Here is a 15,543-nt window from a genome sequence, read left to right on the forward strand (position 1 = left end):
TTATATAGTGTTATGTGAGTTTAATGTTGCTTATTTGAAAAATGAAAACAACACAGGATGCTTGAGTGGTTTGGGCCCAAAAGGGAATCTGTATTTTTGCCAGGAAGAAGGAAAACAGAAATACATAACAGAAACATTTACAAAACCTAATCCGAAAAGAAAGGTTTGTGAGGTTTAAAAATACGTATGTATACATAAAATTGAATTGTATTAATTTCTACAATGTTGGTAGCTTGTAAGTTCCAAACATCGGAGGAGGCAAATGTTTCCAAAGGTGTAAAAACCAAGCCAGCCCTGGATGGGGAGAGAAACCCTCCCACCTGGTGTTTTGTCAAAGCTCAGTGGATGGCAAAACCCGAAGCCCTCCAGGGAAGCTGGAGCAGCTTTTTCTCCCCATGGGTCTGCTTTCTACGACAAAGTTGTATTAAGCAAATATGAGAAAATTATATCTAACACATAAATTTATCTTGGCAGTGTCCCTTTAAGTACAAAAGAAAATGAACAACGGAAAATTAGGAGACAAAATTATTTATCTAAGAGGCTGCATTGGCTCTTTGAATGCTGGAGCCAGAAATTATCCTTATTCTGTCCTGGCTCTCTTTACTGTGAGCTGAGTGCACGTGTGTGTGTGTGTGTGCGCACGCGTGTTTTCCCTTCAATCTTCTCAAGAAGTGCAACTCTGACATTGCAAATAAGGAATTCTAATTGCAAAATTATACCTTCCATGGAAACCATTTTCTACTCCTTTGCTCTAGAAGCTCTGAAGATATGAATGCTTCCACAAACAGAATGAATGAAGCCCCAATTCTCTATGGTGACAAATTCAGGAAACGGCAGGTTTTATCTTAAAGGAGTTCAACCGATACACAAAAGCTCTCGTGTGCAAATAATGGAATTCTCAAATTGGGATAAATGCGCTTTTAAGAATTTTTATTTTGATCATTTATTTCAGGTAACACTTGTGGATAATATAACATAGCTTTGAATTACAGAGCAGATAAGAAAAATCTAAAAGGAAAAAAATTAGGGCAGGCCTTTATTAAATTTTAAAGTATGCCTTTGCTATACTCTTATAAAGAGCCAAATAGGGTATCAAAATCTCTGGAGATCACCAGTATAATTTCTTTATCATGTTCCATTTAAAATTTAATTATGCAGTCTACAACAAGAAGAATCTCAGCTGTTTAAATAGGTCATGCAGTGAGTAACTTAACAATATTCTAAAGTTTTCCTTGTAAAGATCGTTCCTTTGATAGTCTGTTACACATCAGAACACTATATTATAAAACAAGTGCAATTTAATTCAGTCATTACGGACTCTTATATACATCTATAAAGAATGAAATGTTTTGATTTAGGTAATTTAGAGAAGTAATGAAAATCATGTTTCCGAGAGAGCTGCCCATGTTAGATGGGCAGTATCTGCATATATACTTTCTTTGGGTAATCATTATTTTCATGCCTGACAGCAAGGTCAAGGGAATTTTTTGGTTAATGTTTGGGGCATTTTGCTTTATTATTTTTCAATAATCATTCATGGTAAGTAAAAAAGAAAAATCTGGCCACTGAATAATGAATATGTGAATCAGGGGCTTGCTACACCTTCATTCCCCACCACAAGTTTCAGCCAGCATGCAACTCTAATTTCTTTATAATAAAATAACAAAGTAAACACTGCTTTGGGCACTTTACATGTATCGCATCATTTTATTATCAGAACAATTGGCTTATTATTGCCCCCATTTTACAGAGAACACGAGGCACCACAGAGGTAAAGACATTCATTCAAGATCACAGAACTGGTAAATGGCTGAATTGTGATTTGAACACATGCTAGAGTTTGGCTCCAGAGCATATGTGCTGAACCATTTCACTAGGCTGCTTCTTACAATACCAAAGGTGCCTTGTCTTAGATATGGACAGTGCTAAAGTGTTGGTAAAATAATTAGCATCAACCCATCTTTGAATGGACCACTATAATACCAACCGTGTATTGATTGTTTATTGTGTGCCTGACACTGAGCTCAACGTATTATATGGTTTATCTTCTCACACTGACACTTTGAGACAGGTATAATTTTTCCAAATTTAGCAATGAAACACGGAGACAGACATTGACTAACCTGCTCAAGGTCACACAATGAAGAAACAGCAGACACAAGATTCTCCTAACCTCTGTGCTAACACACAGTCAACAGCAACAGCTCCAAACAGCCTAGTAATAGTCAAATTAACAGTCAAATTTAGGTTAATAACTTTCCAACCAATAAGATGAATGCTTCTGGATGCCATGTGTACAAAGCAGTGAGCAGCATGGGAAGAAAGAGTGTAGGCAGAAATCATACATCTGGTCTACCACTGGTTCTCTGGGAGAAGGCTTCTTCAGTGCTCCTTCCCTTCCTTCCTACTATAGACTGAAAGTTTGCACCCCTATGTTCCCAAATCCATGTGTTGAAGCCCTAGCCCCTAATGTGATGGAATTAGGAGGTAGGGCGTTGGGAGAGGTAATCAGATTTAGATGAGGTCATGAGGGTGGGGTTGGTATGACGGGATTAGAAGTCTTAGATGACACACTTAGAGTGTGTCATATCCACAAGAGGATATGGCAAGAAGGCAGCCATCGGCAAACCAGGACTCAGGTCCCCATCCAGACATTGAGTATTGAATTGGCCAGCACCTTGGTCTTGGACCTCCCAGCTTCCAGAACCTTAAAAAATAAATGTTGTTTAAGCCAACAGTCTGTAGTATGGTGTTTTGTTATAGCTGACTAAGATACTTTCCAATTCAAACTTTTATGCATTCATTCAAACATCTCTTCTCTCAGATGGTCAAAGACTGATATAAGTATTTGTTTTCTGGGCCTAACATGTTCAGGCACTGCTGGGCACTGAGGATAAATAATGAATAATAATGGGATCTCAATGTGGTTTCTACTTAGTGGGGAAGTTGTAGAAGTCCTCCATTAAACTGCAGCATCAGTAATACAAATGCTAGGACAGGAGTCAGCACCCGGGGCTTTGTACATTAACAGAAGGAGCATAAAACCCTTCAGGGCAAAGAAGCCTTCACAGAAAAAATGGCATCTAAGATGTGTGGCTTGTTTTTTTATTGCTAGCAACGTAGTGAATCTGAGAGGGAGGGTTCTGCGGATTGTAAGGTCTAGGGGTATAATGGTGTCCTATGTGGAGAATTTTAACTGCTTTTCTTTCCCCAAATCTTCTATTAATTTGCCCAGATTTCTCTTTAAAAACAGTTTAGGACATTCCCTGGACGAACAGTCTCAAAGAGAATAACAGCTCTGCAGACTGGTGTCTAAACCCTCACATCAACCAGTCATCCCCTAAGCTCCTCTTCCCACCTCTGCACACTATCCAACAATATGGTACCACTTCCTGCTGATGTACCACCCCTGGGCCTCTGTGATGACTTTCCCTCTGTGTGGAGTGCACAACCCTCTCCACTGCTACATGCTCCATCCTGACCCATCTTTTCAAGTCATGCTCAGAAAGTTGATTCACGAGGCTGTCCTTGCTTCCTCATCCTGCTGCTGGAATTCCTTAGTGCCTATTACTTGCTTAGATGTCTTTCTATCTTATGGCATTAAACACTTTCCCCAGCACTCTGATGAGCTGTGCCTGCTACACCAGCCTAAACCACTCCAGGGAAGAGACAATGTTCCATTTGTTTTCTACCAAAGACCCTACAACTATCCTTGGCATATAGTACTTGATGTGCCTTTGTTGAATTAATGAATAAATGATAGATTTCGTAAATGTTAAACTGGGTCAGACTTGGGTCCCAGGAAAGTTGGGGGAATTATTCTTTCTTAGGGATTATAAAAAAGACAGGATATGCTCATCAGTTCCAGATTACTTAGTAAGAGGTTGGCCTGGAAATACCAACATTTTTTTTCCTACTTTCTTCACTCCCCAGCCCCTGGAAAACAATTTTCTACTCTATGTTTCTATGAATTTGATCATTTCATTTATTTATTTGTTTTGTGTTTTTTTAGAGTCCACACATAAGAGATACCATGCAGTAGTTGTCTTTGGCCTATTTCACTTAACATAATGTCCTCCATATTCATTCATGTTGCCAATGCCAGAACCCCTTTGTCATGGATGAATAATATTCTAGTGTATGTATGTATGTATGTGTGTACATATGTGTGTATATACACACGTCTTCTTTATCCATTCATCTGTTGACATTTAGGTTGTTTCCATATTTTGCCTATTTTGAATAAAGCTACACTAAATGTTGGAGTGTAGACATATTTCTGAGATCCTATTTTCATTTACTTTGGATATTTACTCAGAAATGAGATCGCTGAATCATGTGGTAGCTCCATTTTTAATTTTGCGGGGGGAACTCCATACTGTTTTCCACAATGGCTACATCAATTTACATCCCCACCTACAGTTCACAAGGGTTCTCTTTCTTCCACATGCTCACCAACATTTGTTATCTCCGGCCTTTTTCATGGTAGCCATTCCAACAGGTGTGAAGTGATACCTCATTGTGGTTTTGATTTGTATTTCCCTGATGATTGGTGATGCCAATCATCTTTTTATGTATCTGTCAGCCATTTGTAAGTCTACTTTGAAAAAATGTCTACTCAGGTCCTTTGCCCAGATTTTAATTGGGTTATTTGTACTTTTGCTATTGATTTCTGTAAGTTTTTTTTTTTAAGATTTTATTTATTTATTCATGAGAGACACAGAGAGAGAGAGAGAGAGAGAGAGAGAGAGAGAGAGAGAGAGGCAGAGACAAAGGCAGAGGGAGAAGCAGGCTCCATGCAGGGAGCCTGATGTGGGACTCGATCCCAGGACTCCAGGATCACACTCTGGGCTGAAGGCAGGCACTAAACCACTGAGCCACCCAGAGATCCCCCCACCCCATTTTTTTTAAAGATTTTATTTATTTATTCATGAGAGACACACACACACACACAAAGGCAGAGACACAGGCAGAGGGAGAAGCAGTGTAAGTTCTTTATATTTGTTGGATATTAAGCCCTTATTAGGTTATATATATGATTTGTAAACATTTGCTCCTGTTCCACAGGTTGCCTTTTCATTTTGTTGATAGTTTCCTTTGCCGTGCAGAAGCTTTTTAGTTTGATATATGGTCCACTTGTTAATTTTTGCTTTTGTTGCATTTGCTTTGGGTGCCACCAACATTTTTAATCTTCTAATTTATTTCTTTTTAAAGACTTTATTTATTCATTCATGAGAGACACACACAGAGAGGCAGAGACACAGGTAGAGAGAGAAGCAGGATCCCCATGATGGGGAGCTTTATGTAGGACTCGATCCCTGGACCCCAGGATCATGACCTGAGCGAAAGGCAGACGCTCAACCCAGGTGTCCCTATATTCCAATTTCTTTTTTTTTTCTTCCTATCTTCCAATTTCTAAAGAAGATAGCATTTTGTATTGAAGACAACAAGAAATATTAGGTTCTTTTACTTACCAAAGCTCTCTACGGGGCACAGGCATCTACTTTAAAACCCAATGCCCATGACTGAGAGATATGGCCAATCAGAAAGTTTATTCTTGTTCTTCCACCTCAAGGAATCTATTCAGTTCAAATTCCAAATAAAGATCAATAATCGAAGACCCAAATTCCATATGTGAAACAGTAATATAGTGACTTTTATCTCTGATAGTCACATAAACAAGCAGTTCTACTTTCCTGGCAGAGGATCTCAAATAGCAACCCTATGGCCTGTGCTGGTGCTTTAGAACTCAGGAGCTCTGTTACAGTATATTTAATACTTATATTCCCTAATCCCCTCAAAGAAGGCACAGATAAAAGATCAAGTTGTTGGATTAAAATATAAGAAAAAAGTCCAAGTTTTTCTTTCTTTACTTTCACCTTTGGCCCCTGCCTCCAATAGCTAATATCTTGTACAGCATGGCCTCTGAATTACAAACTTAATTATCTTAAGCTTCATTTACTAATACCTCATGATTCTCAAAGAGCATCCTGACCTCTGGGTGTTGTGCTATAAGAACCAGCTCGCGAATCTTCATTGTAGCACTTCAACTACTTCTACTGTGGTCTAGTACACTGCTTTATTTCCCAAAGTATTTAGTTTATATTAGAAGAGTGGACTATGTTAGCAAAGAATTAAAATGCTCTCACCTTTTCAAAAATAGCCAATAATAGTACATGATTATGCTAAAGCCTCTGTTAATATAAACCTTGTTTATACCTTTACTCGGCTATCCAGTATCAAGTGCTAGCTCTAGATAAGCATCATTTATATTAAAACCCCGGCTTACTATAGCTAATTTAGCGCCTCTTTCCCATTTGAATAGTTGGGGATTTTACCATAATTTAATTAAAACACATCCACCCAAACCAAACACCCTTCACCATTAAAAAAAGATCTTGAAAGACATGCTTGTAACGGAAAAATTTACATCCCTACCTACAGTTCATAAGGTACAGTTCACAACAACCAATTGTTCAGATTGCTAACCTGCCCTTTGCTACAGCAAAATAAAAGTGGGGAGTCACCTGTGAGATTGAAAATGATCATTTTCACAGCTCAAGAAATAAGAAACATACATTCCATTTCCAGGACACTTCAAGACAAAGAGGGGTAGCATGAGTAGTATGTGTAGCCAGTTTAAATATTTGTTTTAATCCCAACAAGATCATTGTTTTTAATATTTATAATATAATTACAATGCTTAGTGCATGTTGCTCATATAATCTAATTTTTTCTTCTGGTGACATATTATTACCGGGCTTTAATTTCAGCAATGGCAAGAATTCAAAAACACATTTTGGTTATCATTAGTAATGAAAAATAAACCTGGTACCTGTTCAAGTACCTTTCGCACATATCTCATTTCAACTTCAAAGCATTTTTAACTACCAAGACACAATCCACTGCTACATGATTTGTACATTTTCACAGAATATTATCAGCCAGTGGCCAGCTACTTTAAATTAATGCCATGTAAAGCAATTAAAGTTGAAATACTCCACCCCCATGCAATATTTGTAAATGGCCTTTCAGAAAATTTCAAGACAGTCAAAGCCAATGAAAACCAAACCCCAAAACTGCTTTCAAATGCCACTGTCTTCCTTTCCAGCCATATATCACTAGTTAGCAGTTGCCTGAATTTTCCATTTTTCCCTAGATATTATAGCATAAGCACGTTTTTATGACTAAGAGCATAAAAAACGCAAAATGTCATGTTCCACTCATCATTAGCTGACAAACAAACAAAATAACTACAGGTGCCTTGTTCTAAATAGCACCAAGGTTTCCCAGGGCTCATTTGCACTTTGCCAGTGACAGGCTGGAGAAATCTCTAAAAGGGCTGAAAGCTGGACGACTGATTGAATTCTACAAGATCACACAAACCAACGACTGCTAGCAAAAAGTCTGCTGCCAACAGAAGGATTCCTCACCGACATTATTAACATTATTTCATGTTAATAAGAGGAAGAGAAATAATTGTCAATTGGATACGTCCTGAGCTGCTCTAAAGAAAGTAAAATGATACCTGAGACCACATCAGAAGAAGCATAATTGAGAAAGACCTAACCTACTATTTCTCATGCCCTAATTGTAGTGCGTTACAATGACTATGAATCATGGTTAGGATGGGATTGTCGTCATGTTTATTTTCAACATGGTGCAACATTAGAATAGCAAAATCCCATGGAAAAAAAAATAGGTAGGCTCACTGCCAAAATAACTTCCCACCAAACTGCAGAAGAGATCAGATCCTCCCTCAAGTAATAAACCAGCTACAACGGAAGATGGTTCGCAGGGAATATGGGCATTGCCTCTTGGTATTCCCGATATGACACTACTTAATAGGACCCAAGGTGCACACCAGGTCTCTCAGACATCTGAGCAATTTCTATCCCTGTGATTATAGCTCCACGTGGGTTTCATCTGACAATACCAGGGTGGTCTGCTCCTTAGCTGTTCTAGAAAAGTTTGCAAGTCATTCTGCATTCCATTATTTTGGGATTAACTTCCTCACCACAAACACGGGCAGATCCACATCTCTTTCTCTCTCTGAAAATGACAAATGCTTAGGTCTTCACAACGAACTTTCTCTGGAGCGAAAGTGCAATGACAAACAAACTCAGTGTGGACACACACACACCAGAACACACGTCCGCATCTAACCTTGTAAGCTGGCATGGAGTTGAAAAGTTTCTTTGGGATGATATCCAAAGAAATAAGACATATAGTAATTTAAATATTTGGATCACAGTAAACAGTTTTCTTTTTTGGCAATATTAATCACGATCCTATAAGCAAAGATTTTCTTTACATAAAAAAAAAAAAAGCAACCAAATGTGCTTATCTCCTGTAACAGATGGTGACGATATGTACTTTCTCCCTATTCCTTACTGCTGTTCATTATCACATTATTCTGGCTCTTCTTTTTCTTGTTCTTGAGATTCTCATCATTTTCATTTCCAACAGTTCCCAGGAAATACCCTGTGCCCTATTCACTCATTCACAAGCGGTTATGGAGCACCTTCAAAGACCAAGGCAAGATGCTAGGTTCTGCATACAGTGCCCACTAAAATATTTCTTAAAATACTGTTGTTCTTTTTTTCTTTCATCTAATAAACAGTGATAATCATTTTTGACAGCTAGTTGTCTATAATACGCATCCTGTTCATCATATCTTATTTCATATAGTGACAAAAATATCAAAAATATATAAAGCACACTGATCAATTTATATATCGATTTCTTTTCTGAGTGAGACGATATTACTAAATATTTATTTCAACGATAATAAGAAATACAAAAGTATTGATATTATCATCAAAACTATGATGTAAGTTCTTTAATGGAAAATAGAATTCTTTCATAACTCTCGAAGTCCTTGAATGCAATCACAATAGTAGTATACTGAAGAAAAATACAATTCATTGTGCTAATTCCCATGAATGTAATAAAGGAAGCAACATGTTTATGATTTCTGCAGAGAATATAGCTTACACATACGTCTCCGAACGCATGATATAACTAAAAAAAAATAAGGATGCTTTTTCTAAGTCATACATGGACATTTCTCTCATTACGTTTTGGCTACATATCTTATATGTGACTCATACACAATTTTTGGCATTTACATCATGAAATACGAGGTCTTAGAATCTGATGTGAGGAAGAGAAAGTTACAAAGGCCTCTCTAAGAAGATACAGCATTTCCTTTGAGGTGCATCAGAAATCACACACAGAATAATCAAAGCCAGCCTGCTCACCTTGGTAGACTTCCCGCTAACTCGGTGGTGGTCTCTCTGAAGGAGAAAAACAAGATACATACAATTAGCTTATTTTGGTAAATTATAAAAATCTGTTTAATGAAACCATAACATGCCAAGGCATTATAATCACATGTGTCAAGAAGATACTGTATATGCACCTGTTTAGAAATTTATAATTGACTCATTACATTTCTCATTAATTCCCATAAATATTTCAATGGTCACTTTCAAAGCAATTTCACACACATGCAAAATATCTGCCTCTGCTTTCTGTTCAAAATATTAACATGTGAAAATATACAACATACAGAAAGAAAATAGGAAGGAAAAAAAAATCCCAAACCACCTTTTAGGTATTTTCCAGTTAAATAAAGCACATGTATTCATTTTTCCAAGAATCATTTAGTGACAAATTCCTTGAAGAATGTGTCTTTGTGTTGCTGATCTCTGTCACCTGAGGTTTATGAAAGAACACGTACAGCACAAATCCAACTCTTTTAGTAGCAAATTGCTGTTTTTTATTTCTTCATTATAGCATCCTACCAGGTGGGATTTTTGAAGGCACATGCTAGGATAATTCAAGTGGCACAAAAGACAAGTCACTAACTGAAAGCTTTACAATGTGCTAATAAGAAGGATGAGAGACAAATTTCAAAACTAACTTTTTTCCTAATTGCAATATCCTATCTTTCAATCAGAGATGTGTTCTTCGAAGTTGAGAGAAGCAAGGAGTAAGAGGTAGAGATAGAGGCTTAATGATGAGATATTTTAAAAGTGGAGGTAGGTTCAACTTTGGGGGATTAAAGGCGGAATTCTTAGGAACAGTAGTACATAATCTTCCTCAGGTCATATAATCCCTTTAAGAATCTCATTAAGGACACAAACACTTTACTCGGGGTAAAATAACAATATACCCATACAGATGCAACAAAATATGGCACACAACTGTAGATGGTCCGTGGACCTCCTATAACTACTGTGTCAACCTTGGGTTAGGAATCTCAGCCTTAGGCTCCCAACGTCTTTACTCATCCTGACCATCCAAATAAAGGGCTTCCTTCTGCAGGACTTTTCTCTGGCCCTCCCAGCCTCTAGAATTCCCTCCTACCTATTGTCTGTGACAGTACCCAGGCGCTGCAGGGACTCGCTGGTTCCTGCAGAACCATACCACCTTCAATTAACGAAAGATTTGTAAATGAGTGAATTAATTTGAGCTCCTATAGATATATTCTCTCCTAAATAACCAGATAATATATTTTTTAAAGATTTATGTATTTATTTTAGAGAGTGTGAGCACAAGTGGGGAGAGAGACAGCAGGTGGAGAAAGAATCTCAAGCAGACATGGGGCTCGATCCCACGACCCATGAGATCATGACCTGAACCAAAATCATGAGTCAGATGCTTAACCGGTGGAGCCACCCAGGGGCCCCAAAGGCCAGATAATATTAAACCTCCAGATTTTATTGCCTCAGAAACCAACTTTTGAGAGAAAGCTTCCATTTCTTTAGCAAAACCACAATGCAAAGTTTTGTCTGCTACACTGTTGAAGGCTTTACATGTATTTGTCTCTTGTATGAATTCCCCGCCTGCATTAGAAATTTCTCTTTCCAAACAGAATGAGAACTGTGGGTACCCTAGCTAAGAGGCACCCCTCCCTTCAGTCTTCCTTTGTAACATTGATCGCAACAGGTATCTTTTAAATTCTATTTTAGTATTTATTATTTTGTAACTTGAAGCTGACATACGGGAGGTCTCCATAAATATTTGTTTGCAAGGAATGAATTAATGAACTTTTCTGACCTTCTTGTTGGCGCTGGAGGGTTAGATCTAAGTTTAGAGCTTGATCACAGTAATAGCAGCATCCCAGGGTCAAGGTACACTACCTTTCCTTCTTTGTAATCTTTTAACTCTTTATTTTTGCTTTCCAGATTATAGGTACTTTCATATTGAGTCCCCCGGTATCTTTTTAAAAAAAATGTTGGACATACATTATAATAAATTCACTTAAATCACATAGTAGAGCAGCATTTCTCAACCTCACACAATAATGACATTTGGGGCCAGATACTGCTTTGTCATAAAGGCTGTTTTGTGCACCGTAGGATGCTTAGCAGCAGCCTTGGCCTCTACCCACTAGATGCCAGTAGTACATACCCCTCTCACCCTCCACTTTGTGACAATTAAAATGTCTCTAGATGTTGCTAAATGTCCCCTGGGGCAAAACTGCCCTCAGTGGAGAAGCTCTGCAGTAGAACAACAGAACTGAAGTAACCATAATTGACTTCTGTTTCAAAACCTTACTGGGGTGAGCAATACTCTCTACTTCCCTCGGAAAAACATGGTGGCTGAGGCCTGGCAAGAATGCCCATCTCCCTCTGGCTCCTGGCACCCAAGTGTGAATGCAGACTGAGGGTATGTCGTGTTTGCTCCTCGACAAATTTATGTTAGTGAGACTCTTATTTTCAAATTTAATGAAACAAGATATAAAACCAATGAAAACTGACTGTGGAACAGTTCTCATTTCTCTGAATCTAAGTTATCTTCTTGGGAATGAGCAAAAAGTGACAAGTAGCTTAAGAAAAACCGATCTCGAATTAGGACTAGGGGCCTGACAACCATAAATACTGGGTGATGAAAGATGTGATTTTCTCAAGTGTCTTTAAGTACCTGTCCCTCTTAAAAAATAAACTAGAAATAGGTGGTGAGTTGTAGGTGTGATTTGTGCATGAAAGACAATGCAGGACTCCACCCAGTCGGGTCTACATGCTCAAAGTGTTGGCTTTACTTTCAGAGCAAAAATGCTGCAGAAGAAAGTTATGCTGTCCACATAGGAAGAAGGAGTGGGGGAAACCTTTGTTTTACAACTGTGTACCCAAAAATTTACATTAGAATCACAGACACTACTTCATAGGAAAAGTAATTTTGAGTGAACATGCATGAGTGGATGAACACAGTTTAAATTATCAGATGTTACCTAAAAACCTGATGATTCCATTGGAGCATGTAGCTCCACGGCTTCAAGAAAGAACACGGAGAGAGGAAGAACCAAGCATATCTGACGGCAGCAATGGAGCTAGGACCCACCAACCCAATACCGTTTTCAAGATAAGCAAAAACACTAGAGCTTTTAAAATAACTTGTTCATTTTTACCCATTTTCTATTGTTAATAATCTGAATCATTTGTGTTTTCATGAATTTGTACGCTTGTAAAGAAATCTTTGAGGAAAATAAATTTAGCATAATATGCTATGCTTCCCCTAGGTAACGCTCTATCAAAACCCACTTGAGAGAACTTAACAAAGTATTACACAGAACATTTTTAAGGGCAGTGAAACTACTCCGTATATGATATCATAAAGGTGGATACACGTTGTTAAACATTTTGTTCAAGCTCACAGAACACACAGGGCCAAGTGTGAGCCTTAATGCAAACTATGGACTCTGGGTGATACTAAGGTGTAATGTAGGTTCATCGATGATAACAAACACACCATCCTGGTGGGGGATGTTGATAGTTGCTGGGGGAGGGGGGAGGCTGTGCATTTGCAAGGGCAAGGGAGATAAGAGAAATCTCTGTACCTCCCTGTCAATTTTGCTATGAACCTAAAAACTGCTCTAAAAAAATAAAGACAAGCCTTTTTTTTTTCAATGAACTTGTATGGGTTGCAATGTCCACATGACCTTCTAAGCATAATTCATTTTCAGCACTAATACTTATTCATCCAACATACTCACTGAACACTTAGCATATGTTTGGCACACACCATGCTGGGTGCTTTCAGAGGCACCAAGGTGAATTAGATCCTGATCCTTCTCTCCAAGTGTTTATACTCCAGTAAAGGATATTATATAAGGTATGAAGTGGTGGATACTTTTCAATCTTATACTACTGAAAGCTCCTTTAAAGACTGTGACTTATCTGTTATTTCGAATACTCCATCCCCAGCAAAACCCAGACACTCAGTACATATGAATGGAATAGAACCAAGAAACGTTTCTACTTTGCAGGTAATTCCCATCCATTTCTTAAAATGCCTTCTGGAATTATCGCAATTGCCCTAATTTCCTTTCTTTAGTTACCATTACTAAGATAATCTGATTTCATGAAAAGAGTAGAATGCTAAAAACTAAGTGAAAACAATGATGAGAAAAACAACAAAGCAGAATTCTGTGTTCCAAGAAATCGAGCTGTCCCAGGGGCTAAGAAGTAGACTGAAACGATGGAGGGCGTGCGACAGGTTGCATATCCTTGGGCAATTTCTTCTGCCTCCTGGCTCTCTAAATCCCAGAATGTAATAACAATGCTGCCCTTTGATCTGCAGTTGTTGGATCAATCACCAATGTGAACAAACAAGAAAGCTCCCTGCAAATCTGAAGTTGTGCTATAAATTCAATTTTATCAAAGAAAAAAAAAAACAGAATAGACACTTTTCAAAAGCTGATGAGTATCCCGTGGGTATTATACTTTCTTTCTTCTTTCTTTTCTTTTCTTTCTTTCTTTCCTTTCCTTTCCTTTTTTTTTTTTTTGTAGATTATTTAGCATCCCTTAAAAAAAAAAAAACTTTAGTTTTAAATGTGTAGAACATTTGCCGGTGCACAGTGATGCCAGCTTTTATCATCTGTCTGAAATAGCGTTCTTCTTCATCATGTCCCATCCCTTTCCATTCCTGAACTATGCAAACAGTTCTTTTTTTAGGAAGTGTTGAAGCAAGAGCATACCATCTATTTCTGTGCAGCTTGCCAGTTTCCAAAATTAGCTGACAACTATAAAACAGAGGACGAGAGCCCCCATGCTAATTGTGTGGCGGCATGATAAATATTTTTAAGACCTGGAATGTTCCTCTCCAATGGTAGGTACCTTTGATTCTTCCAAAAGTATGAAGACTTTTAAAATATTAAAATGCAGTTTATTCCTATTGCATGTCCTGCAAATGATTTAATGTTTCAGTCATAGAAGAGGTGAGGTTTTCTTTAATTAAGAGTAAAAGGATGAGAGGGAAGCAGATTTTTTCTTTTTTTTTCTTTTTTTTTTTTTTTTGTCACCGGCTTGGGGCAAAGTGTGGGCAGTTAAAGTTGGATCTATTTCCCAGTATTACACACACAAGAAGACTCACTTAGAAGCACTATTACAAATGCGTACATTAATTTAAGCCCGTTAACTTTTTTCTTCCATGGTGAACCTTAGCTCCAGGAAATCTAAAACACCTTAGAGATTTCTTCTCTGATGAAGAAAGCCCAGAAACATCGCTCATTCTTCCTAACCCAACGTTGTTCTCCCCTATTGTTTGTCTTTATGTTCTCTTTACTTTGTCCCTTATTTCTTCCCTCCTAAATTTCTGCTCACATGATTAAAATATCATCGTGTGTGCTGCCGTGCATGAGTGCATGTCTGTATATAGACACAAGCAATTATTCCCATGTGGTGCAAACTATACACACACACATACAAGCTCACACTGTTCGGACTGTCATTTAATACCAGCCACTATTCTGGGCCATTTATGTGAGTTTACTCACTTAACCCTTACAAGAGCTCATCACTGGGATTAAAACAAAACAGAGATGAGAAAAATGAAGCAGAAAAATGTAAGTAGACACATGGCTAGTGCCAGGGCCGGCAATCCAGGCACTCTGGCCTCAGAATCCACGCTTTTGATCAGGATGTTATATTCCTACACAGTATTGACCAGCTACAAATTGTGTGTGTGTGTGTGCACATATTATACATGCATTTTTCTTCTTCTTCCTTTCCTTTTTCTTTTTGCAGGACAGGACCCCAGCACAAAGGCAGGAGTGGAGGCAGATCTACAGATTCAGTTGGAAGGGCAGTGGCCAGGCTAGAGGGAAGTGGGATGGGTCAGAAAGCCAGCCAAGGTGGCCTGGAGATGGACACCCTCAGCCCCCCATGCCAGCAGAATGAGGCAGAGGGGAGTGGGGTCTCAGGGCTGAAAGGCGCCAGGTTTGGGGCAGGGCGAGGGTGGGTCCAGGCTCATCTGAGACCTGCAGGCTTCCGGGCCTGTCCTGTAGCACAGTGCAGGCTGAGGTCTCAGCAAAGTGCCTTGTGGTCCGCACAAGAGGGAGAAGCCTAGAAGGGCAGGCCTGGAAAGGGGAGAGGGGCTCCTGGGCAGTGTTCTCAGGGTAACACAGCTGCTGTCTGGGAGACTCCCTAGAGGTAATAAAATAGGGCACACACATTTTATATCTATATAATTATATAGATATAAAACATATAATATACATAATATGCATATAAATATAATACTCATGTACGTATG

General features: G+C 38.5%; 1 protein-coding gene across 7 annotated transcripts in view; it reads right to left on the reverse strand.

Annotated features, from left to right (window-relative positions):
- Window positions 1-15,543, reverse strand: part of CELF2 (CUGBP Elav-like family member 2) — a 955,758-nt gene that overhangs the window by 389,706 nt on the left and 550,509 nt on the right. For all 7 annotated transcript variants that reach the window (XM_072749549.1, XM_072749562.1, XM_072749573.1 and 4 more), the window contains one exon: window positions 9,264-9,299. In XM_072749549.1, coding sequence (XP_072605650.1) covers window positions 9,264-9,299 — 36 coding nt within the window. The remainder of the gene's footprint in view (window positions 1-9,263; window positions 9,300-15,543) is intronic.

This window comes from Vulpes vulpes, chromosome 2, assembly GCF_048418805.1.
Source record: "Vulpes vulpes isolate BD-2025 chromosome 2, VulVul3, whole genome shotgun sequence".
Classification (NCBI taxonomy): domain Eukaryota; kingdom Metazoa; phylum Chordata; class Mammalia; order Carnivora; family Canidae; genus Vulpes; species Vulpes vulpes.